Source organism: Phyllostomus hastatus, unplaced genomic scaffold (genome assembly GCF_019186645.2).
Source record: "Phyllostomus hastatus isolate PE091 unplaced genomic scaffold, TTU_PhHast_1.1 phas_scaffold_11, whole genome shotgun sequence".
NCBI classification, from domain to species: domain Eukaryota; kingdom Metazoa; phylum Chordata; class Mammalia; order Chiroptera; family Phyllostomidae; genus Phyllostomus; species Phyllostomus hastatus.
In genome coordinates this window covers 3,901,808-3,926,881 of record NW_025334005.1, presented here as the reverse complement: position 1 = coordinate 3,926,881, position 25,074 = coordinate 3,901,808, and the positions used below count along the sequence as shown (strand labels likewise).

Here is a 25,074-nt window from a genome sequence, read left to right as displayed (position 1 = left end):
GTGATGTGCCTGTGACCGCACAGCTAGACCAGAGTCCAGGCTGTCTGACCCCCAGGCTTGGGCCCCTAACCGGGTTCTGGAACTGCATGGGAACCCCCCAACCACAAGGGACACTCGGGCCCTCGGTACACCTCCTAGCTGGAGAGCCTGCATGAGGCGGGCCACAGCCATCAGCCCCCAAGGCCTGCCATGATCCCAGGGCACATGCCTTACCCTCCCCCCTCATCCAGCTCTGCCCCGCCCTCATCCCGCCCAACGCGGTGCAAGTGAGACCACGCCCAGCCCTGCCGCCCCCTTCTCTGAGCAGCCTCACCTGGATGGGGTCGGACCAGGAAGGGCACTCCAGATCCGTGTCCACCCTTCCCCACCCAGCTCAGGGGGCCTAAGGCTACCTCTAGGACCCGCTGTGAAACTGAGCTCTAGAGCCCCTGGCCGCTGCCTGGGTCTGGACGAAAGATGGGGGCGGGGTAGTGAGCCAGAAGGACTTTATTTCCTGGGCCGCCTTCCTGCTGCAGCAGGGCCCTCAGGTCACACCACTGCTCCCCCCCACCCACTGCCTGAGGGCTGGGAGCGGGGCATGGTGAGGGGGGCACTGCCACTCCTCCGGGGGTCCCCTTCATGCCACCCCCTTTGGAAAACCATCCCTTTGTTATTAACTCTCTTCACTGACGCCCACTTGAACGTGTCCCGATTCCTGAAAATGTGAAGAAGACAACCTGACCCCTAACTTTCCTGGATAGCTCTCGTTCCTCCCTCCATTTCTGACCACGCCCCCCCATTGTTGGAACCCCAGGAAGACAGATGCAGACGGGGAGGCCGGCAGCGTCCGAAGTTGTCTTTATTGGTTCCTTACTGCCTCACAGAGCGTCAGGGCTGGCCCCTCCCGGGAACAGGGCATTTGAGGAGATAAATACTTATTTCACCCCCCACTCATCAGCAGGGGCAGGTTTAATAAAAATAGTAATATAATAACAATAATAATGACTATGATCAATAATAAAATGTCCCACATGTCCCGTAATACACAGTCGGTCGAAGCTTTGAGAAAAAGGACCCCCCCCCTCGGAGGGAGGGCCGAAGCATGCCTGGAGACCCTCAGGGGGCCTGCTGGGTGCCCGTCTCCCACCACGTAGCCCCTATAAATACCCTCCCCACCCACCTGGGTCGGGAAAGACCCCAGCCTCTGGACGGATGAGAGGACACTGTGGGCCGCCTTGTGGAGCCCCTCCCCACCCAGGACCGGGAGGTGTCCCCTCCCCGGTCCCTTCTCCCTCCACTCTTCTCCATCACTCCTGCTTCACCCCTTTCTCCTTTCCAAGGCTTTTCCCTCCTTCCATCACTATCACCTCCACTTCCTCGCTCCTCACCTGTCACTCACCCCCTTCACCTACATCCCCTTCCTTCCCCTACATCCTTCCCCCTGCTTCTCCAGCTTCCTTTCCTCGAGACCAGAGCCCGGCCCTGAGCAGAGCCTGGGATATGCCCCACCGCGGCCTCACTGGGGGCCAGATGTGCGCAGCCCAGACCTGAGACTGCTCCCAGGGGCCCAGCCCCCTCCGCCCCTCACCCCAACTCTTGCTTGTAAGCCTCCCAAGGCCCGGCGCAGGAAACGAGAGCTTTGGCACAATCATCAGTGCACACCGGGACAGAAGGGGCCCCCGGGGCACAAGGCGGACCATTCTATTCCCAGTGGCGAGTGCAGGTCGGGCTGGGAGCAGAGGAGAAAGGCGGGGTGAGGGCTGGGAGTCAGGCTCCCCGGGTCCTGGGGACCCAGACCGGCCTCCCAGCCTCTATCCAGCGCGGGCTCTCCCTGAGTCCGAATTCCCACGCGTCCCGGACCAGCCGGAGCATGGCATTCCTCGAGGTCTTTGCTCCCTGACATCTCAGTCCTGGGATGTGGGTGGGCCCTGCCCGAGGGTGTCAAGGGGAGCTCTCCGATTCGGGGGCCAGGGGGAGGCTCCGGGGCCGCTCCGAGACCTGGAGGGAAGAGAGAAGGAAGTCCGGGGTGGAGAGAGGAGAGCAGGACTCTGTCCCCGCTGGGCCAGGGCTTCCAGAGGCCTTTCTGGGAGCCGTCACCCGCTGCACAGGCCCTTGGAGGAGGCCGGGTGCGAGGTGGGGGCGGGGCTGCGTGAGAAAAACCTGGGGAGCTCACACTAAATCCCGGAGCCCCAGTTAAAGTTCCTGTGTTCCTTCACTCCCTTCTTCATGCGGTCAGCGAACACGCTTTACTTCGGAAGAAGACAAACTGGACCCCCACCATCGAAGAGCCCGCAGCTGAGGGAGGAGGCCTGGCACCCGGACAGAAACCAAAGCACAGCAGAAGTGACAAGAGGTGGGTGGGGGGAGGGCACAGTGGGAGGGGGGACTAGGCAGCCAGGTGGTCTCTGGCGATGCTGGCGCAGGTCTTTGAGGGTGACCTGGGCACTAACCAGGCAGGGGACAGGAAAGGGCATTCAAAGCAGGGGAGCAGCAGGGGCAAGAGCGTGAAGATGTGAAAGAACATGGTGCCCTGGCTGGTGTGGTTCAGTGGGTCGGACGCCATCCTGCAAACCAAAAGGTCGCCAGTTCGATTCCCAGTCAGGACACAGGCCTGGGTTGCAAGACAGGTCCCCCGTAGGGGGCGTACCAAGAGCAATCGATTGATGTTTCTCTCCCTCTCTTTCTCCCTCCCTTCCCTTCTCTCTAAAAATAAATAAAATAAATAAAATCTTTGAAAGAAAAAAAGGAGAGAGAGAGAAAGAACGAACACGGCAAGCCCCAGAGCTCTGAGTGGCCCAGTGTGGCTGGGGGCAGGGGTGGGGAGGCGGGAGTTGGAGGCGAGGCTGGAGGGTGAGTAGGAACCTTCACATTTCCTCTTAGATCCCCCCCAAGTCCCCAGCCAGGGCGAATTGCTCCTTCCCGTGGGCTGAGCCACTGTTAACGAAGAATCCCAAGAGGTCCCCCCCCCCGTGGCTCTGTCCACAATGTGCCAAGCACTGAGCTGAGGTGTCATCACCTCATACGAGTCTCACAATAATAACTGCACTTCACAGGTGAGACCAGCTTAGAGAGGGCAGGCCCCTTGCCCAGGGCCACAGCGCTGGGCTGGTCGGAGCCAAGACTCCCACCTCCACTGTGGGGCGAGACAGGTAAGAGCAGCGTCCCTTAGGATTCAGGGAAGGGGAGGGCTAAGCTCGCTCTCCAGCCTCGGGTCCCAGTGAAAGGCCCAATACAGGCCGGAACCTTCCGTCCTTAGAGTGGGGCGGGGGAGAGAAGCTCCCCCCTCTCGCTGCTCACCTGTACCAGGGAAGGTGCGGGGCTCAGGGATCCCTGGGGACAGGACACGGACTCACTGGACAGAGATGTCCAAGGCTTTCTCTTCACTGTTCCAGAAACGGGGTGAGGGGACAAAAATCCGAGGTCAGATTCAAGAGGTCCAAAGAGGGTGGACCCTTGGGGGAGCGGGGAGGCTGTGGGGCCGTCCTTACTGGCGTCCGCGTTCCCATCGCTGCCCGTGGAGGCTGGGCGCCGGGAGGCCTCGGAGAAGCTGTGGGGCCGCTGTGGGACGGAGCTGCGGGCACCTCGGCCCTTCGCTTCGGGAGCCTGCTGGGGCACAGCGCGGAGGGGTCGCGACTCAGCGGCACCACAGGGCACGACAAGTGAACCGCAGCCACCCACCGGCTTGGACGTGCTGCCCACACGGTGAGCTGAGGACGGCAAGCGCACCGGAGGAGAAGCCGGTGATTGCCTTGGCCTCACCGAGGAGGTTTGTGATTGGTGCCAGAGGACTCACCGGGGACAGGTCCCTGGTTCTGGGCTTCCCGTCCGTGGGGCCCACGTGCACCAGGTGGTTGAAGTTGGTGGGCGGTGAGATGAGCTTGGAGCGCATAAAGGGGTCCTTCAGCATCTCCCTGTCGGCAGAGAAGGTGTAGGAAGGAGGGCTGCGAAGGTGGTATCTCCCCCGCCCCTCTCCCGGAGCTGACGCTCTGCCCCCCTGGGGGCGGGCCCGTGCCTCGCCCCGCCCCCAAGAGCGGGAGGCCCCGCCCCCGCGGGCGCACCTGCGCTGCTGCTGCCGCTGCTCCTCCGACACGCGGAAAAAGAAGCGGCGCTTGCTCTTGGTGCGGAACAGCTGGCGCCGGCTGTTGTCGGTGAGGTCGGGAATGTTGAACTCGTCCTTCTCTGTAGGAGACGCAGAGAGCTGGGCAGCGCTCCCAAGTCCCCGGTCACCTGGTGCTCAGGGTCACACGCCCTTGGGCAGCAGAGGCGAACGCACACTTGTGTACGCACGCACACCCCCTCACCTGCCAGACGGTTCCTGAGGTAGGTCAGCCGGACCTTCTCGGTGCCGAAAAGGAACAGGGAGCCCTCCAGGTTCAGGGGCCGCACCTGAGCAGCAGGCACAGGGGTCAACCACGCTACTCTGGCTCACCCCAATCCAGCCCCTGGGGCCTTGGCAGGCCCTCCCCCCTTCTTCTTCTTCTTTTTTTTAATGTTTGTTTTTCTATTATTATTTTTAGAGTAGAGAGGGAGAGGGAGAGAGAGAAACAGGGAAACATCGACTGGCTGCCTCTTGTACATGCCCCAGCAGGGGACCAAACCCACAGCCTGGGTGTGGGCCTCAACCTGGAATCGAACCCGCAACCTTTCGGTCCGGGGGTGACGCTCCAACCTACTGAGCCACACCAGCCAGGGCAGCCCTCACCTTCTTGAGCGGCACGGTTTGCACCCATTCTGCTTTCCTCACGTCAAACACGTCGATGGAGTTCTCGCTGAACACCGTCAGGTAGGGGACGACGTAGCCTGCGGGGGTAGAAGCTGCGTGTGCTGCGTGGCCCCCCTCTCCCCCTCCTCCTCCTCCTCCCCCTCGTCACCGCGGGCACACCCTGCGCCCCACCGCAGCGACTCTCTGCCCCGCCAGAAGTCCTTCTCCTGAAGCCTGTCCGGGCGGCCCCACCCGACCTCCACAACGCGTCAGAGATAGTGATCTTGGAGTGCCACTCCGCGCCGCGCCAAGCATAGTTCTAACCACTCGGAGTGTTTCTCCTCCTTTCATTCTCAGACAACCCCTAGCTCACAGATGAGGGGCCAGAGGCCTCAGAGCTAAGTAATGGGCAGGTCACCCGGCGACGAGTGAGAGCTGGGAACTGGCCCCGGGCTGTCTGAGTGCCCCCCCCGCCTACGTGCTGGAGGTCTGTGCTACACCCAGCCTGCTGGCCCCACTCCAGAAGGGCCACTGCTCACGCAGGGAGCTCTGTCCCTCTTTCAGCCGGTACCCCAGGTACCCCATCACTCCGGTTACCTGCCAGTGTGCCAGATGCCCCACCCCCACCTCCTCCTGCCCCCCTCATTCGTTCATCCATTCCTGGGTGTGAAGGAGAAACCAGCCTTAGCCGGTGAGGGGGCCCCAGTGCACCAAAGCAGTCATTCCAGAAGAGGCGCTGAGAGCCCGGGCCGAGGTCTGAACAGAAACGTGGGGGGCACAAAGGGGCAAAGGACTCATGATGGGGAGGGCAGGGGAGGGGCATGCAAGTGACAACAGTGACGGTGGTGGTGGTGGTGGTCATGGACGGAGGGCCCCCCAGCCCCAGTTCTGAGCAGACGCAGGGGCTGGGGCTCGGATGAGAGTTGCCCGGGTCCGAGAAGGAGCGCAGCTCAGGCAGGGGGAGCGTGTGAGTGGAGGTGCAGCAGAGGAAGGTCCTCTGCAAGCCACCGAGGTCGGAGTGGGGCACGGTCGTGCAAGAGGGTGCACGCTGGCTCCCGGTGCCAAGCTCAGGAGTTTGGGCAAGACCCTGATGTGCAGGATACAGGTGGGGTGCCTGGCCCCACCCAGCCTGGCCCTCCACTGGCCTTACCCCAGCCCGTGGGCAGTGCTGGCCACAGCAGCTCGTGGATGCGGGACTTGCGGCCGGTGCTGTCCACGTAGACCCCAGCAGTGGTGAAGAGGAGCAGGAACTCACTGAGGCTGAGCTCCACGGCGCCCATCGCCTCGCCCAGGCCCCCTCTCGACGGCGGCAGCTCCTCAGGCATCAGACCACCCCCCAACGCCAAGGGCGCAGCCTCATTGAGCAGCGGGTAGAGGGAGAAGGCCCCGGCGGCGCCCACGCACAGCCGGTCCCCCAGCAGCTCCAGGCTCTGCACGGGCGCTGCCGCCTGCAGCTCACGGATGCGGTGCTGCCAGGGCCCTGGGCCCGGGCCCAGCTGGTAGCAGAGCACTTGGCGCTTGATGGCTATACAGAGCACGGGGGTGCGGGCCTGCAGGATGCGTCCGGCCACCAGCGCCTGGCAGCCCCGAGACTCGGGGATCTTGGCTCCCGTCACCTCGTTGCTCTCCAGCTCGGCCAGGGGGAAGAGGCGCACGCTGGGGCCGCGGCCGCACAGCACGATCAGAAGGCCCGCTGCGGGGCTCACGGCCAGCCGCTGCACCCGCCGGCACTCGCCCACCTGGAAGATGTCTGCAGGGTGGGCAAGGGAGAGTGTGGCCATCAGGAAGGCGAGAAACAACCCGGTGCCCACCCCCCCGTCCCCCAGGGGGCTGAGCCCCGCCCACACCGGCCTGGGCCCCGGACGCATGCATGCACGCACCACCACTGCTGTGCAGGTGGATCACAAACAGCCCCTCCTCGGTGCCCAGAGCCAGCCGGTCCTGGTCTGGTAACGGGAAGGAGTCAGGGGTCAGAGGGCCTGTCCGGAGCCTTGCTAGATAAATGGCCCCGTGCCCCCAACCCCTGCCGGACACAGAGGGCCTGGCCGATCGGCGAGGTGCGGTCTCTCCCGTGGCCCCCACCCTGAGTGAGTGCGGGGAGGGGTCCCCGCTTGCTAGGGCAGGGGCTGGCTCAGGGCCCGGGCTGCCGGGGGAAGGCGCCTCTCCCCCAGCTGTCCTTCACGGAGGCCCCAGGCTCCTGCTGAGCACAGCAGCCCCTGGGAGACGGTGTGAGGCTCAAGTACATCCAGGCTCCCCCCAGGTCACCCAGTGGCTGGTGAGAGAGCTGGGAGCAAAACCCTTGTCTGTTTCTTAAAGCCTTCGCCCTGTTCGATCACCTGAATTCTTTCAGAAAAAAAAACAGAAATGTCGAACTGCAGAAGCCAGGCCGTTGCCGCCCAGCCTGGGCTCCGCACACGGCTGTGCCCAGGGGACAGTCGGGGGGACACATGCAAGGCAGAGTCCACAGCTCATGGCTGCAGGGACTGGATGGTGACAGTGGTGTGACTGGGCCCCTCGTGACTGGGGCTGGGCCAGCACTGTCCCTGCAGGCCCTGACTCCTCCCCCCAGCCTGCCCCGCCCCCATGGCAGTGCCCCCGGCCGGGCTCACCGACGATGGCGGCACAGAGCGTGTGGGGCAGCAGCGGCAGCGCGTTGTCGTAGGCCTCCTTGAGCGTGTACACGGGCCGGAGCCTGGGTCGAGCGTCCAGCAGCAGCCGCCGCAGCTCGCCCAGCACCTGCAGCCAGCGCTCCCGCTCGCCCTCGCTCTCCGCCAGCAGCAGCACGGTGCACGTGGCGGGCGGCACGGTCAGCTGGGAGGCTGTCACCTGCGGCGAGACACCTGGGCTGGAGGCCCACAGGCCGAGGGCCGGCTGTTGTGCCCCCCCCCCGCTCTCTCTGCAGCAGCTGGTGCTCATGAACCCGATGTGTGTTCGCTGGGCACAGAGCTAGGCGCGCTCCCAAAGCGGGTGTGAGACAGACAGGGCGGTCAGACTAGCACACGGACAGCTGCGGAGCGACGGTGGGGGTTTCGGGGCAAGGTGGGGACACAGAGCAGGGCCCCAACCCAGGCTGAGCAGGCAGGACGGCCCCCCCAGGGGAAGAAGCTGGAGTTTCTGCTGGAGGCGGGGTGGTGGGAAGGAGTGGAGAACCCAGAAATGGTCGAGGTGGGGAGGGGCTGGCAGAGGGGACAGGTATGAAGGGATCCACGAGCTCAAGACGCTGCGGCAGTGGTCAGAGCAGAGAGAGACTCCAGGGAGAGGCGGGAAGGCCTGCAGGGTCAGAAACGGGGCCTCGAGGCCACGGCCAGGAGCACACTGAGGGCGACAGGGAGCCACAGAAGAGTCCTAAACGAGGCAGGACAGCCAGCTTCGCGCAGGGAAGACTGTGTGTCCCCCGGGGCGGAGCGTGGGTGCGCACACTGGAATGGAGGCTAGTGCAGCCGTCCACGTTCGGGGGCCAGGGGTGAAGGCGTCAGCCATGGGGACAGGGGAGAGTTGCTGCATGGGGGTCGGGTCGGCACAACCGTGGACAGGGGGTGGTCCGACCCACCCTGCCTTCGGCGCTTACCCTAAAGATGCGCGGGAGGTCCTTGGACTGGGCGTGGATGACATCAGAAGCCAGGACAGGAGTGGCTGAGAACTGGGGGTCCCTGGGAGGTCCATGGAACGGGTCAGGGGTGGCACTGCCCTCGGCTGCACCCCACCCCCTCACCTGTCCCTTGCCCCATGCCGCTGCCTGGCACCCACCTCAGATCCAGCGCCTGCAGGAGGGCCCCGCTGGCCGGGCTGAGCCGAGGGTCCGGAGCATCGAACAGCAGCAGGCGCGAGTCGCTGAGGGCAGCGAACACCCGCTGCCAGCCCCGCCGGACGCCCGAGGGCCGCGGCACCTGGGGAAGGCAGCCATGGGAGGGCCTGCCAGGCCGCAGCCCCTGCCCCCGCCCGCCCCCCCCCAGGCCCTAGCTCACCGACAGGAAGCCCTCATAGGCAGTGCCTGTGCCGGTTTCGGGGTGCACTCCCAGGGCTGCACAGAGGAGGTCAGAGGGCACAGGGCAGGGCGGGGCCTGAGGGGCACAAGTCGAGTGACAGAAGTACCCGCAGGCTGTGGGGAAGGCAGGAGAGGGCAGGCAGCTGGCGTCAGGTGGGTGGGGACAGCCCGGAATCAGGACTCTTGGGTGTTCCCAGCCCCAGCTTCCCTCAGGCCATGGTGGCACCTGAGCTGTCGCCGCCTCCCCACCGGGTGAGGAGAAAAACAAAAACAGCAGTGGGAAACTTGGCCTGCACCGGGAGGCCGCCTGGGTGTGTCAGGAGCAGGGCAGCTTCCGCTCCCTCCTCCCAGGGGCTGCGGCCGGTGCCCGGGGGGCGGGGGCGCGGGCAGGATGAGGGGTCTCACCGTCACAGCCCAGGCCCTGGCGGCCCAGGCCCAGCATCAGCGAGGTACAGCGCAGACACTTGGTGGGGGATGGGAAGCTCCGGGGGCGCAGCGCGTGTGACCCGGGCTAGGGAGGGCAACACGGCCGTTACGCGTGCCCGACCCCAGCCTCCCAGGGCCCTGAGCGGCAGGCGGGACCAGGGAACGAGCCCCAGCGAATCAGCAGCGGCGGCACGCAACCTTGCTGTCACCGCCGCCACCCCCAGCGTGGTCTGCTGGCCATGACGCACAGGGAGGGACCGAGAGGATCCTGGGAAACCCAGCAGAAGGGCTGGGTGCCACCACCCCACCGCCCCCCAGCTAGGCACCGACCTTGGCAGGAGGACTTTCTGCAGGGGCCGCAGTAGCGGCAGGTGGCCTGGGCGACACGGCCTGCGGGAGGGCGGGGGAACAGGTGAGAAGCGCGTGGGCAGAGGCCCCGCCCCCTCGACTGCAGGTCTCCCGCGGGTCCTTACGCCCATGCGCAGGCTGCGTCGGCCCTCCGGCCTCAGCTCCGGCTCCACTCCGGGTCTCGGCGCCTCTCCTGAGATGCCAGGGTCCTTGGCAGAGTCCTTCTGGGGTTTAGGAGCTAAGTCAAGGTCCCCGTGCCTCTCGCCAGGACCACTTCCCAGCCGGCCCCTCCACCAGGTTCTTACCTCTGAGCCCCGGAAGGACAGGAAGGGGATCAGGGAGCTTGAGGGCTTGGTGTCTGAAAACAGAGGGTGTGGGTCACTGGGGCCGGCATCCCTGGCCCAGCCCTGACACTCACTTACTCCTGAGGAACCAGGGGCCCGTGGGGGCCTCAGTTGCCACCTCAGTAAAATGGGAACATGGCTGTAGCCTGTGGCGGTGGGACCCGGCATACAGCAGGTGCCCAGTGAGTGCTGGCTAACGGGTGGTGGGGCAAGTGGCAACCTGGAACAAAATTGTCTCCACAGCCCCGCAAGGCTGTGTGGGACCCTCTCGGTCACTGCGAGTCGCAAGTCGGGGACCTGCTCCGGGACAGGCATGCACATAGCCACTCACCTCCGGGCCCGCGGGTCCGCAGCTCCTCCCGGAGCGCAGCCAGATCCTGCTGCAGGCCGCGGTTCTGCTTCTCCGCCTCCTGCAGACGGCTGGGGGAGGACGGGGCAGAGCTCACCACAGGCCTCTGCGTGGGCCCCGGGTCCCGGGCCCCCTCCACCGCACCGGCCCTGGCCTCACCTCTCGGCCTGCAGCTGGGCCTCCTGCACCTGCGTCAGCCGCTCCTGCAGGCCCTGCTTGGCCCGGATCTCGGCCTCCAAGGCCAACTGCAGCTCCAGCCGGGCCGAGGCCTCCATCTTCTGCAGCCGCCTTGCCTTCCACTGGTGGTCCTGGCGGCCGGGGGCACCATGTAAGACGCCTCCTGGGACTGGCTGCCTCAGAGGCCCCTTCCCGCCGGAGCATGCCACTGCCCGTGCCACCCGGCCAGGCTTGACGCCCCAGCTTTGCCACTGACGTGCTGTGGGCTTAAGCAAGTCACTGCTCCTCCGTGAGCCGTGTCCTTGCCTTCAGAATGGGGCTACCGGCACTGCCCCCGCCCCCCACGGGGCATCTCTGGGGCTCACCAGTGGCTGGGCAGGCGGTGTCTGGGTGCCCACGTTCTTCAGGGACTCCAGCTCCTCGGCCATCTTGGTGGCCAGGGCCTGCAGGTAGCCTCTTGAGACCTTCTCATCGTTCACCCTGATTGGAGAGGGGGCTCGGGGTCAGGGGCTGGGCCCTCAGCTCTGCCTGGGCCCGGCCCCCAGCCCCGGGGCCCCCCCACCCACCAGCACCCACCAGCTGAGGATGTCTGCAATCTGGGCCTCCCAGTTGCCCTCCGTCTCCCGCCGCTCGCCCTCCAGGCGCTGCCTGCTCTGTTGCTCCCGCTCCAGCTCTTCCGCCAGCTGGGGGCCAGGCGGGAGGTGGCATCAGTCCCCAGGGGCCCAGGCAGCCCTGAGCCCCGCCTGTGTCCACCCGTGCTCACAGGCCACAGCTTGCCCATCTGCTGTGGGCACTGCCCGAGGGAGATGGCCGGCCTTGGGGCCTGGCCGGTCGGCCCCTCCCCCTGCTGCGTTTGTTCCTTGCTCTGTCCTACTGCCCAGCCGCCTCTCCTGCCCTCTGTCTACCCGACTCACCCGCTCCTGCTCCCGGCTCAGCCGCCGGTTCTCTTCCTGCAGCCGGCAGAGGGCCTCCTTTCCACTGGGCCTGGGGAGGGGCATGACTCAGTGACCCCCATCTCGGGCCCTGGCCCCTGCCCCTGTCCTGGCCCCCGCCCCCCCAGCTCACCCGGGGCCACGGGCCTGCTCCAGCTGCGTGCGCAGGGCGGCCAGCTCCTTCCTCAGCTGTGCCTCCTGAGGCCCGTCCTCGGGCAGCCCCGTGCCGTTGGTCTCAGAGGCAGTGTGGACGGTCTTGAGGACAGGGAGAGGGGGCGGGGCAGGGGCATGAGAAGCCAGGGCCCACCCTGCCCCCGGGACACGGGCCTGGACCCGAGGGCCCCGGGTGGGGAAGGTGGAGGGCAGTGGCGCTGGGCAGGGGTGAGACCGCACTACCTTGACCGCCCGGGCGGACGCCTTCCCGAGGCTTCGCTCCCGCTGTCTCTGAAGCCGCGCCACCTCCCGGCTCAGGGCGGCCACCTGGGCCTGCAGCTGTGATGGGGTGCAGACACAGCCGGTGCTGGCCACGTGCACCCCAACCCTCTCCCCGGCCATGCTGCAGACTCTTGGGCTCTGCCAGCGGCAGCAGGAATGGAGGCGGTGAACCCTGGCCCCCCACCCTAACCATCATCCACTTGCTTAGGCCTTTGCCAGCCACAGTGGGGCGGGGGGGGCGCAAGGGCACATGGCACCCCCAGCACCTCACACCAAGCTCTCTGGGCTTCCCCAGCCATGCCAGGGGTCACGGGGGCGGGGCCCTACTGCTGTGCCCACCTCCCCCCACCACTCACCTCCCTCCTGGCGGCCTGGGCTTCCTCCAGCTGGGAGCCCAGGGCCTGGGTCTGGCTGGCCGTAGCCGCCTCTCTGTCCTGGGCCTCCTGCAGCCTCTGGAGCAGCTCCTCCTGCCGCCCCTGGGCGCTGCACAGCTCCTTCTCCCGCGCCCGCAGCCCTGCCCGAGCTTCAGCCAGCTCCTGGGGCATCGGGGCGGGGGTGGGGAGGACAAAGCCCGGAGTCAGGGCCAAGATCCCTCACCATCGAGCCCCGGGCCATTCACCCACCTCACCAGGCCCTCACCTGGAGAAGCTGGTCTCTCTCCTGCCGTAGGTCACTGTCCTGGCCTGGGCGACCAGCAGGGGGCCCGTCCGTCTGGCACAAGGGGGCCTTGCTGTCCCTCAGCGTCTCTGCCAGGAATTGACAATGAGACCTGCACTTACTGGCCGCCCCCGCCTGGCCGGGCCCTCCACCTGCAGTGTCTCGTGGAAGCCTCGCCGCAGACCGGGCGGCGGGTCTCCTCGGCCCACTTTCTATATGCAGGCTCAGGGGGTGCAAGGTAATTCGCGGAGCTCTTGCAGCACGCACAGAGCAGGGCAGGGCTGGGCCCCAGGCCGGGCTCGGGTGTGCCGGGAAAGCAGGCCAGCCTCCAGGGTGAGGGCAGGGTACCTGACAGCCTGTCCTGCAGGGTCTGAACCTCCTTCCGTAGCTGCTCCCACTCCTGACGGTCCCGGGCGACGTGCAGGGCCTCTGCCGTGGGGAGGAGAGCCCACGGGTGAGTAGCTCGCCTGGCGGCGGCAGCCCCGGTCAGACCCACTCGCCCTGGCCCGGCCGGCTCCCCGTACCTTGGAGCTCCCGGCTCAGCTCCGTCTTCTCCTGCTCCAGACAGCGGAGCTTCCGCTCCAGGGCAGCCAGCGGCTCGGGGCTGCTCTCGGGGCCCGGACTGGGGGGAGGGGGGCGACACAGGTTGGCAGAGACCGCCCCCCCCACCCCCAGAGCAGCCTCCATTCTCCAGTCATTCACTCACCCAAGGGACACCTGCAGTGTGCCAGGCCTGCGCCCACCCCCGGGCTCTGTGCCAAGAAGAGAGCAAACCAAACCATCTGCTGCCCTCGGGGGGCCCCAGGATGGCACCACGGGCAGCGGCTCCAGGGTCCCCAGGTCCAGGTTCAAGCCTCAGCCCTGGTCCTGACAAGCTATGTGACCAGGAACGGTCATCGGATACATCTGAGCCTCAGTTTCCTCACGGGAAAATGGACGTGATAACAGGGTTTCTTCCGAGGACTGTCAAGAGGACTTGGTGATACGGGTCCTGCCAGCCCCACCCCCGGCACACAGTGGGCGCTCCATGAGCACAGCACACAGTGGGCGCTCCTGAGCATGGGTCAGACGTCTGTGCTGACACGGGGCAGCGCCCCTTCTCCCAGGACCTCACTGTGGTTTCAGGCCGGCCCCACGCGTAGAACCGGGTCATCCCGCCCATTTCACGGAGGCACGAGGTAGGGCTCCGGGGGCAGAAGGGGCCCTTCCAATGCTAGGCCTCTGGCTCCGAGTCCACCACATTCCTAGCCTGCCGCGGAGGCGACCGTGCGGGCCGAGTGCTGGGGCAGGACCCGGGGGGGTGGGGCACGGGCGCGGCATCACTGCGACCCCGAGGACATGGGGAACTCTTCCCGGGAGGGCTCAGAGCCTGCTGCCTCAGTGCCCGTCACATGCAGGCACCCGGTGGGACGTTCAACCCCTTTCCCAGGGTCACAACACGCTACGCTTCCAGCGCCCTCCAGGCCAGGCAGCCCCCAGCCTCCCAGCAGGCGTGTGAGGTCCGGACTCACCGGCCCGAGGTGTAGGTGAAGCCCACAAACGGTAGGTGGTGGCCCGAGAAGGTCCCGTGGGAGGGTGGTGGCAGGGTCCCCTGCAGGAGGAGGGCAGAGAGTCAGAGTCAACGGGCACGGCTCCAGGCTGAGGCCGGAGCCCCAGGAGACACCCTGGGACCGGGCGTGCCAGCCTCCTGCCACCGGGGCTGGAACGAGGCCCCCCCGCCTAAGCAGAACACAGTTCCCAAGGACCCTTGAGGTCAGGGCCTCCCAAGCACTGCCAGGAGTCTTCTGCCTCGTGCGACTTCTGCTTAATACAATGGCACAGGTCAAAGGACCTTCCCCGGGCACGCCCCACCTCAGGGCAGGTGACCCATACCTCCCAGAGCCTCTGGGGTCCGAAGGCCTCACCCCCGGCCCAGCAACTGCTCTGGAAAACTTTCAGGGGGGTTCCTGCGGCCAGGAAGGGTCAAGACAGCTCTCCGGCTGCTGGGGGCCCCACACGCACCGGGTGGTTGAGGGTGTCATCGTCCACGTCGAAGTTGGAGGTGTCCATAGGCCCTCGAAGCTCGGGGATGTAGGGGGCGGTGCTGGTCGCCAGCCGCTCCCAGTCCACGCCTTCGAAGAAGGGGTGGTTCCGGAAGTCGTCCAGCCCCCCGCGGCCCAGGCGCTCCTCCTGGCGGCACAGCAGCTGGCGGATCAGGTCCTGGGCGCTGGCCGGCACGTCGGGCACGTCCGAGGGGAAATGCAGGTGGTCCTGCAGGCCCGGGGAGAGGTGCGGTGGGTGGGTATCCGGGATCCCACCGCCCACCTACGGGCGTCGCCAACCTCATGGGCTCGGGAGTCCCGCTGCCCTCCCGGGACCCCGGGGCCCGGTGGCCAGACCTCGTGGTTCATGATCTTGCCGTAGGTTTCCACCAGGGACTCGGCATAGAAGGGCGTCTCCCCAAAGAGCAGCTCGTAGGCGCAGACCCCCAGCGACCACCAGTCGCACTGCGGGCCGTAGTGGCCCTTGCCCTCCTCCATGGCCTGCAGGATCTCTGGGGAGATGTAGTCGGGAGTCCCCACTGCCACCGACGAATCCACCTGTGGGGGGTGGCGTTGAGGGGCCATGAGGCCAGCCTCGGGCTTGGCTGGGTCTTCTGGCCCCTCGCCATGGGTCTGGGCCTGGCGCGCCCACTCCTCAGGGGTTGGCTGGCCTGGTGCTCCCCCCCTACCCCGGGGCCTGGGCCCAGTCCTTCCTTCCCCTGGAAGCCTGAGGGAAGCCCCCTCCCAGCCCCGGGAGCGCTCCGGCCCCCTCGCCCCCACTCTGGGGCGAGGGCCTTACCATGCCGTTGTTGTTGAGACGCAGGCAGGAGCCAAAGTCCGCCAGGCGGATGTGCCCGTTCGTGTCCAGCAGGACATTGTCCGGCTTGACGTCCCTGGGGGAGGCGGGGAGAGTGGGCGGCCTGGCCCGTGTGTGTGTGTGTGTGTGTGTGTGTGTGTGTGTGTGTGGACTGGGAGTGTGGCACGCGCACAGCTCAGCGTGAGGATGCGCACACGTGGCCCACACGTGCATGCGTGCACGCGGGATGGGTGGAGGCTGGCGGCCAGGCCTCCGAGCTCCCAGGAGAGGAGAAGCGGGTCAGATTGGAAAGGGGCCCATGAGGACGACCCTTGGAGGCAGCAGAGTGCGTGGTGGCAGCGGGGCGGGGGACATGGGAGTCAGACTGCCCCTGGGCAAACCACAGCTCGGCCACCTGGAGGCTGAGTCACCTCGAGCCAGGCAGGTGCTCGCCGGCGCTACACCCTGACTTCCTTGTCTGTAAAACGGAACAATGGCAGCCCCCATCACTTAAGGTTCTCGGCGTGAGTATTCAAAGGCATCGTGCAGGTGAAGCGCCCAGCACAGCACAGGGCGTGGCACGTGGGGAGCGCTCAGCACACGTCGGCTGTCCCCAGAGCTGTCGGCAGGGGCTGGGCAGAGCATCGGGAGCTTGGTGGGCCCCACCTGTGCATGTAACCCAGCTGGTGCAGAGAGTGGATGGCCAGCACCATCTCCGCCAGGTAGAACTGGGCCAGCTCGGGCGGGAGGCGGTCCTCAAAGCGGCTCAGCAGAGTGAGGAGGTCCCCACCGGCGTAGTAGTCCATCACCAGGTACTGGAGGGTGGCAGGTGGGACAAGAATCAGACGGAAAAGGGGGCCACCTGCCACTGGGCCCCACCTCCCAGTGGTCCCGTGGGGCTCTGGGAGGCCACGCTGTGTCTCCCGGCCAGAGCTCAGGTGGAGGGTCCCAGCCCTGGAGCTGGTGGGGGGGGGTACACCTGTTGGACCCAGGAGGGGGGGCGGTTTTCTCTCTCAACTTGGACCCATGCCTCTGGCCCCCAAAGGCCTTCTCCTCTGTCCCCGGTCAACCCCCTCCGACCTTGCCAAGAGCCCTCACCAGGTACTCCTCGTCCTGGAAGGCGTAGTGCAGAGCGGTCACCCAACGGCCGTCCCCTTTCACCAGGACGTCCCGCTCCTCCCGGAAACAGGCTGTCTGTAGCAGGTTTGGGGGGCAGGGTGGGGTCAGAGCCCAGGGAAGCCCCACGTCCCCTCGGGGGACGGAGAAAAACTCAGAAAGTCTGAGAGCTCAGATCGAGGTTGCTGGTGTGAGCCCAGGCCTGTGCTTTGCGGCGCTGGGCCTCCGTGTCATTGGAAGGAGGGTGGGGACGACTTGGTTGCCTCCAAGAAAGGCTTGCAGTAAGGAAGGGATGGAGGTGGGTGGCCCGTGGGGGTGGGTCCTCCGCTGCTCAGCAGCCGTGCCCGCCCCCGCCCCTGCAGGCCCCGCATCTCAGTGGCAGCATGCAACCCCCCCCACACACACATCTGGAGGGTGCTCAAGTCCACCCCCCCGGACCCCAGACCGACCTCGGCCCTCTTCAGCATCTCCCATTTGTGCAGCATTTTCATGGCAAAGATCTGCCCGCTGTCCCGCTGCCGCACCACGGCGACCTGAAGCCACAGAGAGCGCCAGAGTGAGCCCAGGGCGGACACGGACGCCCTCCCTCCCCCCACCCAGCCCGGGCCCTCCGCTCACCTCCCCGAAGGCTCCTCGGCCGATCACCTTCAAGATCTCAAAGTCGTCCCTCTGCAGCCTCAGCTCTCTCACCTTCGCTACGAAGGGGCTGGCTGAGGGGACACAGAGCGGGGCTCAGGGAACCTGCGGCGGGCGGGGGTGGGGTGGGGGGGGTTGTGCCCAGGTCCCGCTCTCCCCTGCGGAAAGCCGGGAGCTGTCGTTCCCGAGGCCAGGGCAGGAGGACCTCCCCAAGGCCAGGGACTGGAGAGACACTGCAGCCCACTCAGCTGTGAGCAGGACGCCTGCAAGGTGGGGCCCTGACTGCTGACCACCCCGGATCCATGGCCCCCAGAGCCCCCGTCCCCAGGCTCCAGGCAGCCTGGACCCCAGGGGCTGACGGAACTAGTCGTCCTCCCCAGCTTGGGGGCTGACCCTGGCCAGCCAGGTCACCTTGTGGCAGACAGGGACACCATTCCCACCCCCAGCTCACAGTTCTTGGCCACCAAGCAAGACCGGGCCAGGGCCTGTCTTGGGAAACTGGACAGGCAACATTCCTTGTCCCCAGAGAGGCTTCTCTGCCACTGAGGAGCTGTGGCCTGGTCCCGGGACCCTGTAGGCACAGAGGTGCCTGGCTGGCGGTGAGGCCTGGGGCAGCCCCAGAGGACAGGCGGGACAGTGGTTCTGCAGGGTTGCAGAGGACAGGCCCTGTCTCCCCCGGGGCAGAAGGGGGGGGCCCTCACCGGCAGGCACAGCCAGGTCTGCCCAGGCTCTCACAAGACCCAAAAACAGGGCCAAACACCCGGCCCTGGCGCCCGGCACTGGCACCAGGAGACGTGAGTGCTCAGAATCTCCTCCAGGCCTGACCAGCTCTGCAACTCTGAGCCCTGCTGCCCTCCCTGGACTCGGGCTTCAGCTGGCCAGGAGCCTCCTCCTTCCTCACAGTCCCTGAGACTCCCACAAGGGACAGCTCCAGCCTCTCCCAGGCCCTGTCCAGGCCCAGAGGAGGGGCCCCGGGGGAGTTGGAGCCAGCCTGCCTCAGTTTCCCCCTCCAGGAGGTAAACTCCCTGCCAGCTAGGCGGGTCCGTGGGTAGGACAGAGAGCTGCTCCACAGGTTTATCAGGCAGAACCCCCGCAGCAGGGGTGGAAACCTCATTACAAAAATTAATTGTCTCTTTCCCAGGTCCGTGTGTGCAGCTGACAGGGGCAGCCACAGGTCTCCAAGGGGAGCCGAGGCCGGGGCAGCTACCCATCGGCCAGAGAGGGGCCCAGACCGGGCGCCCACAGCCGGGAGGATCCAGGCCCCCGAGACAGGCTGCCCAGTCCCCTCACCCTGCCCAGGGGATGGGGGCTCTGGGCAGGATCGGGGACAAGTTGGGGCAGAAGCAGAATGAGTCACCGCCCTGCAAGTTACCTCGGGAGATGTCAACAGACAGGCCCCCACACTGGGGTCCCAGGCAGAGGTGCCAGAGGCGGGCGGGGAGGAGCACATGTGTGTGCAAACACACACAAACATGTGGGAGTGGTGTCACAGGGAGTGATGACAACAGGGTGAGACACACACATCAGGTGCAGGAGTCCGGGAAGAAGAGCAGGGGGCAGACGAGACAGGGGCCCTCTTACTGCCCTCCCCCCGACCCCCGAGGAGAGGGCTGGGGCCCAGGGCCACCTTGCCGGCGTGTCTCCGGCCCCCAGCTGTGCCAGGCTGGGCCTTGTGCCTGCCCCGAGCTCAGGAGTGCCTGAGCGCTCGTTGCCCACTGGGCGAACACCCGCTTCCCCCCACCCTTCAGGCCAGACCCTCTGCCCTCCCGCCGTGGCCTGGCCAGGGGGACCAGGGAACTCTGGGGCTGGCACAGGTGTTCACACTGAATTCAGGGTCACCCCAGGCCAGCCACTCCCAGTGACTCAGACGAGTCAACCAGGAAGGGGTGCACGACCCACATCCAGCCAGGTGTCCCTCCCCGGCCCTGGCGAAAAGCCCTCAGGAGGCCTGGCCGGCAGCTTGCACGAGGGGCTGAAGTTGGCTCCTATGTCCAGCCTGGGGTGGCCTCATATGCAGGGAGATGGAAGTGTGTGTGTGTGTGTGTGTGTGTGAAGTGTGCACTACCTACAGCTCTGTGAGTAGAAACAGGTGAGTGTGTAACAGCCAGTGTGGCTGGGGGTGGTCTGCAGGTGGTCTGCAAGTGTGGGGCTCCCTGGGGCTCCCCACCAGCTGTGTATGGGTATCTCGGTGTGTCTGTGTGGTGCGTGGGAGACTGAGAAAGCATGCGTGTCAGTGGGCGACGTGCATGGGAGTTTGCGTGCGAGAGTCTGTGTCCTCACAAGTCAAGAGGTATGATGCGTGAGCGAAGGAGTCTGGACATGACTCTGTGTAGGGCATCAGTTGGGTACCTGTGCCTGGTGACTACACCTGGGACCAAGTTTCTCTGGGTCTGTGTGAGATGTGTGTTGTGTACATGTGCCACTTTCTGTGAGTGGAAAGGAGTGTGTGTGTGTGCGTCTGAGTGAGGGTAAGGTGACTGAAAGGGCCGCGGGGCCCAATGGCACGTGTCAGGGCCACTTCTGGGGGTCTGCGGATAGCAGGTGGGGAAATCTGTGGGCGTGCGGCTGTGGATGGAGTGTCTGTGGGCGCGGAGCGGGAAAGAGGGTCCTGACGCGGTGTCCGTCGGCCTGCCCCGCCACCGCGTCCCACCTGAGTCACTCACCCCAGCTCAGGAACTGCGCCACGCTGCGCTCTCGCCGCAGGGGGGCGCTGCTGAGTTCGTGGTGCAGCCCCAGCAGCAGATCCAAGAGGCCGTCGAGTCCCGGGCCGCCGCCGGCCTCGCCCCGCACCAGCTGCTCCAGCGCACGCAGCCGCCGCTCCATGGCTGTGGCCGAAGCTCTGCGCCCGGACTAGAGCCGGGCCGTCCGCATACCCGCCCGTCGGTCCGTCAGTCTGTCGGTCCTCGGATCCTTCGCGCGTCCTCCCCCCACCCTCCCGCCCTCCCCGCTGTCACCTTCCTCCGCGGCAGCTTGCGCGCCCTCACCTGGGCGCCCCGCCCCGCCCTCCGCCCCGCCCTCCGACGAACGGACAGGTGCGCGCTGGCCAATGGGAGACACGACAGTAGGTGAAGGTGGGAGGGCGGAGGCGCGGGGAGGCGGGGCCCACTCACGGCCAGGAAGTGGAGGGGCGGGACCGAGCAGCACTAACTCTTGGGCGGGGCGGGGAAGGCGGGGGTCCCCAGGGGTCCGCGAAGGCCTCCTGCAACCCCGCGCGGCCCCAGAACCAGCTTTACTCGGGCCCTCGCCGGCCCCTAACCTAGGTGGGGGATGCTCGGGGTACTGCAACTTCCCTCGCCCGCCGGGGCAGCGGCCACTTCTCCCTCAGCTGAGGGAGAGAGGGGCTGGGGACGTCCGCGGCCCGGAGCCGGCTGGGAGTTGTAGTCCACTCCCTCCGCGGGATGCCGACCGTGCTTGGCACGCCCCTCCAAAAAAACTTGCCGGTTTCTGAGTTCATTTTATTTATATAGCTGCAGCCTACCCTACCCGAGAGACAGGTGTGTGCGGCGGGAATGGTTACATCCATTTGGCACAGGGACACACTGAGACTTCAGACGGACAAAGATGAATCGAGAGGCTGAGGATGAGGGGACCCCGCAGAGTGGGGCTGAGCTGGTAACTCCAAGTCCCCTTCAGGCTTCAGGTTCAGGGGAGAGCTGGGACGAGCCGCCGCTGCCCATTGCTCTCCTGGTTGCATGTCTCGGGGAGTCCCTTAGAGTTTAGGAGAGGCACACCTGTGGGGGAAGGGAAAGGTGCCGGCTTGCTCCTGGGAGAAGAGCACGCCACTACAGGCTCTTAAAGCCCAGGCAGGAGCAGGGCCTGCGGCCAGCCTGGAACTTAAAGGCCAAGGAGAAGTCTGAACTGGGCTGGAGGAGGTCAGGGGAGGGGAGGGAGTTGGCTCCGGTCGGTGGTATTTCTGATTTCCGCCCAGCTGTCTCCAGCTGGGCCAGACCGGATGCCACAGGACTGTGGGTCTGTCCAAAAGGAGGGATCAAAAGGGAGAGGGCTTTAGTGGCATTAGATAACAAATTCTTCCATTAAAAAACATCTCTTTGGGGGTTTGCCTCCTCCCTTAGGCGGGGACCTTCTTGAGTCTTGGCAGGGCCAGGTTACCAGCGTGGAGGGAGGAGGCCCTCGGACTGTCGCTGGAGCTGAACTGGGCTTCCCCAGAGGTCTCTCCCATCTGATCTCCTCTGAGACCTGTCTGTGGTCTGTGGAATGGGGAAACCAAGATAGGCTCGCTCTGTGCCCAAGTCAGGTGGGGGAAGGGACCCAAGAGTCAAATCCAGCAGCCTCTGTGTCTTCTGGGAGCCGAGTTGGGATTGTGTGGTTGAGCCCCCTGGGTTCTCACCTACAGCCCTCCTTTGGGGGGCGGGGCAGGGGTGGGGCCCGCAGGAGGCTTTGCACCCTCAGAGGCCACAGGAGGGTGCCAGAGACCAGAGGAGGACGAGGTGCTCGAGACGGGCCAAAGTTTCCATCTCCCTGGCAAGCCTCCTGCATGGGTGGGGAAGTGGGCCATTCCTCATCACTTCTCTGGGACACCCTGATCCCACGCCCTGCCCCATCTTGGGCTCCGGGGATCTGCGGCCAAGGACCAACTGGTGAGACCTCTGGGTCCTGGCTCACTGTCTCTGTGACCCTGGGCGAGTCCCTTAGCGCCTCTGAATGCTGACTTCTCAGACAGCCCTTCCCCTGGCCCTTCAGGCCCCATCCCCGCACAGAACAGCAGAGGGGAAACGGAGCCCCAGGCAAATGCTGGGACTGCCTGAGGTCTTTGCGGGGCAGTCTGCCTGTATGATGCAGTTCTCCTTGGGCCTGCACTGGCTTTTGTTGCGCCCTGGTCCAAACCTCCGTCTCTGGTCTGTAAAGCGGGGGTCCGCTCCCTGCCCACTCCCTTGCAGCTCTGAGGTCAGAAAGCCCCACCAGACTCGGGCTGCACCCGAACCCCTGCTCCAGGCTCCACAAGCAGCCCGTCCTCCCGCCCTGCCACCTGAAACAGCTCCTGCACTTGGCCCTACGGGCTTTGCCCCAGCAGACACGTTTTCGGATCTCATGTGAGCCGGACCACCAGGGCTGTGCGGGCCTCACCCCAGGGAGCAGGGTCTCTGCGTGCGGCCTGAGCAGCAGACCTCCCGTCGCCTCCTCATTCACACTCCTTGGTCACTGCTTCCTGGAGGCCCACCTGGCTGCAGAGGCACCTGCTCCCTCATCATCTCTCCCCCTTCCCAGCTGTGGGCACCAGCTCCCACAGAGCCCTGCGGATGGCAGACCATGGCGGACTCCTCCGTTCTCCGGTCCTTCTTAGCATTTCAAAGTGACTGCAGGTCTGCTGTCCCCACAGGGTGCTGCAAGGGGGGGGGGGGTTCTTAGTACCCTCCCTTAACAGATTAATAGCTTGAGGCTGGGGAGGTGAGTGGTACCAGCTTCAAGCTTCTCCAGGTTCCAGGTCTAGGCCAGTGCCTGGCGGCAGAAGGGCAGCGTGTGGCCCCAGAGGCTGGAGAAAAAAGACGCTATCGGTTCGACCCCCCAGGCCTAGCAGAAAGAGGATGGTTCAGAGAAGGGGATCCCCAAAGAGGGGGAGAGCCCAGTCCAAGGGAGCGGCAGGGCACCCAGGCTTTCTGACCCCCGGAGCCTCGGCCTCTGGGCCTGGAAGTAGCCCGTCGTACGTACGCAGGCAGTCTTGGCGGTCCATCACATCCACGGCCACACTGCAGGCCTCCGAGGCTGGGCCCACGGCTGCCCTTCCCCAAGGCGGGGCTCCGGCCCCAGCAGCTGAGGATGAGCCTATCCGTGCCTTGCCTCAGGAAGCCACTTGCAGCAGATGGTCCTGCAGGGCCATTTGCGGTGGCAGGCTGCCCTGGCCCTCAGTCACACCGGAAGCGCAGTGCCCCACTCGTGGGGTCGTACTGTCGACCAGGTGTGTGGCCTGGGGCGAGTCACTTCCCGTACGCCATGGAGAGCTGCCCCAGCTCAGAAGGGAGGGGCAAACAATAGCCGAGGCCGGGGATGGCCGCCAAAGGGCTCTGGGCTGTCTCTAGGAGGGGCGTGTGGTTGGAGGGGTGGGGGGCGGCTGCACTGCTGCTCAAGCTCCAGGTTTCGTTTAGACGTGTGTCTGGGGGAGGGGCTGATGGAAATGGTGGGGTTGAGGGTCCCTGCTCCCCAAGCTAGTCCTTGGCAGCCCTACACTCCCACTCCCCTGCCCACCCCAGCACGCCAAGGGCGTGTCCTTGGAAAAGTCCAGAGCTCCAAATGGATGGACATATGGTGGTTTCATCATCCCGGCTTTTCTTCCAAAAGCCGTCCCTGTGCTGCTCCAACACACCACAGGGGCTCCCACGCTCCACAGAGGCTGCAGCCCATGTGGTTTTATAATTAACAACCCCTCTGCTCACACAGGAAGCCCGGCCTGAGCCCCCTTGGCCACCACCCCTCTGGCCCACGGGCGCCGCTGAGTCTGTCAGCTGCTGCGGGGAAGGGTGGATCCTACCTGCTTTGTTCTGGGAGCTGGGTGGGGTGCTGGGCTCCCTGCACTGACCCTCGCCCCCACCTTGGCCAGCTGCACTGGTGCTCACAAAGGCAGCCACTGGAGTCCGGCACCCAGGGCCCCTGGCTGTGAGGCAGGAGCTCCCGTCTACTTTCAGCCAATGAGGAAGCAGACTCGGGAGGCGAGAAGGCAGCAGTCTCAGCCAGCAGCAGAGCCGGGATTCAAACCCCTGCAGGTCTGCCTGAGGCCTGCCCTCTGTGTGCCTTGAATGGAGAGGGGCAGAACTGGCGGCTAGGTGTCCTAGCCCTGCAGAGTCTGGTGGCCTTGGGCGAGTCCTGTGACCACCTCATCTGAGGTAAGAACAGGATGGGGGACCAATGCATGGGACATTTTTATTTACTAGGCAGCAGAAATGTTCTGATTTCACACGGGAGCTCTGTGATAGAACAGAGCTGCTGTGTGGGGTCCGGAGCGGTGGGTGGGCTCTCTTGCTTCCCGGGTCCATGTGGGTGGACGGCCCCACAGGCCTCTTACTGCAGGAGCTCTGGGTGTGGATGGAGTCCCCCCATTCTGTGTCCCACCAGCCTCTGAAGGGGGGCGTTTGGCCCAGGATCTGGGGAGCAGGGGAGGCGGTGAGGAGAGGATGCTGCCCCCGCCCCCCCAGGGCGGCCACACCTTTGTACACAAACACTGGCCCTCCCTGAACTCCCACCCCAGTCGTAAACCTCCAACGAGGGGCCTGAGCTCCAGGCCAGCAGGGGGCAGCCCCCTGCACTAGGCCCCTCCTCCAAGTCTCAGATCAGCCGCCACTTCCTGGGGCAGCCACCCTGCCGCCCGGGAGAGGGTGCTGAGCGCGAGGGGAGCCCACGGAAGCCCCGAGGGGGTGGGCTCAGGGCAGGGGCGGCCTGCCCAGCAGAGCAGCGCCTGCGGCACATTCCTGAGCAACTCCTGAGTTCTACATTTTCTTTGTGCTCCATTGGCTTGAATAAGCACCCTGCACCTCTTGGGTGAACCCCCCTCCCCGGCCAAATGGAGGAACTGTGCTAAGCCTCAGGGACCCAGGCTGCAGGGAGAGCTTTTACTGTTGAATCTTCCGTGTGGGTTTCTCAAATCTGAGTCTGTCGCTACAGAATTGAGCTGTAAGCTTTGTTTTTGGGGTTAGAGGCCCATGGGGCTCCCACTCGGGAGTCAGGCAGACTAGGTTTGCCTCTCGTCCTGTATGCCTGCTCCTCCAGCCCTCAGGGCTTGGCTGTGTCAAGCCCTGTGTCACAGGGAGAGAACACCAACCCCCTCAGTTGTGAAGGTCAAGGGAAACCCGGCACAAGGCAAACTGGCCGAGTGGTGGTGCCAGGAGGGCTGCCCATCGGATGCCGGCCTTCGGACCGGACACCCACCGCGAGGCCTGGCGCACACGACCTGGCCCGCAAAAACGTGGGCACCTGCCTGCAGGCTGGCTTCTGCCACAAGCACGCCTGGAGCGTGCCCCACCCTGATTACACAAGTCTGAGCCCTTCCGTGGTGCACCAGCTCCCCATTTGCCTCCCTCCCCTCTGCGGGTACACAGCTCCCCTCCCCCCTCTGTGACAGGGGTGGCCCCACCCTTCCTAGTTGTTATTTTCGTCTAGTCTGTCTTCTTGGCCAGAGCACCAGCCTCACTGCACCTGAACCCCCCTGGGGCCAGTACGAAGTC

The 25,074-nt window shown here is 65.6% G+C and overlaps 1 protein-coding gene across 6 annotated transcripts; it reads right to left on the bottom strand.

Moving 5' to 3' along the window:
- Positions 1 to 828: 828 nt before the first annotated feature.
- On the bottom strand, positions 829 to 19,833 carry CDC42BPG (CDC42 binding protein kinase gamma). Of its 6 annotated transcripts, none has more exons than XM_045855069.1 (37): positions 19,567 to 19,833; positions 16,886 to 16,977; positions 16,717 to 16,800; positions 16,250 to 16,345; positions 15,818 to 15,966; positions 15,155 to 15,248; positions 14,713 to 14,913; positions 14,336 to 14,584; positions 13,846 to 13,925; positions 12,859 to 12,956; positions 12,683 to 12,763; positions 12,317 to 12,423; positions 12,034 to 12,213; positions 11,639 to 11,734; positions 11,376 to 11,497; positions 11,225 to 11,294; positions 10,887 to 10,993; positions 10,676 to 10,790; positions 10,293 to 10,441; positions 10,116 to 10,204; positions 9,746 to 9,798; positions 9,566 to 9,664; positions 9,423 to 9,482; positions 9,072 to 9,177; positions 8,647 to 8,780; positions 8,429 to 8,568; positions 8,250 to 8,331; positions 7,291 to 7,507; positions 6,562 to 6,627; positions 5,832 to 6,431; positions 4,682 to 4,779; positions 4,281 to 4,365; positions 4,038 to 4,158; positions 3,773 to 3,890; positions 3,468 to 3,585; positions 3,277 to 3,362; positions 829 to 1,977 (listed from the first exon to the last, which is right to left on the bottom strand). In XM_045855069.1, the coding sequence occupies exons 1-37, from the start codon at positions 19,724 to 19,726 to the stop codon at positions 1,921 to 1,923; spliced, it is 4,659 nt and encodes a 1,552-aa protein (XP_045711025.1). In that variant the 5' UTR covers positions 19,727 to 19,833; the 3' UTR covers positions 829 to 1,920. The 6 variants fall into 6 exon arrangements, with proteins under 6 accessions (XP_045711025.1, XP_045711028.1, XP_045711026.1 ...); XM_045855072.1 differs by having other exon boundaries at positions 3,468 to 3,582; XM_045855070.1 differs by having other exon boundaries at positions 9,566 to 9,661.
- Positions 19,834 to 25,074: the final 5,241 nt, after the last annotated feature.

Bases quoted from the DNA above. Each gene is read 5' to 3' on its own strand.
- CDC42BPG (XM_045855067.1), bottom strand. From the start codon at position 19,726: ATGGAGCGGCGGCTGCGTGCGCTGGAGCAGCTGGTGCGGGGCGAGGCC. The intron at 9,799-10,115 runs GTGAGTGGCTAT...CTCTGTTTTCAG, and splicing joins GCGGACCCGCGGGCCCGGAG to ACACCAAGCCCTCAAGCTCC. The intron at 8,781-9,071 runs GTGAGACCCCTC...CCTTCCCCACAG, and splicing joins CCAGGGCCTGGGCTGTGACG to CCTGCGGGTACTTCTGTCAC.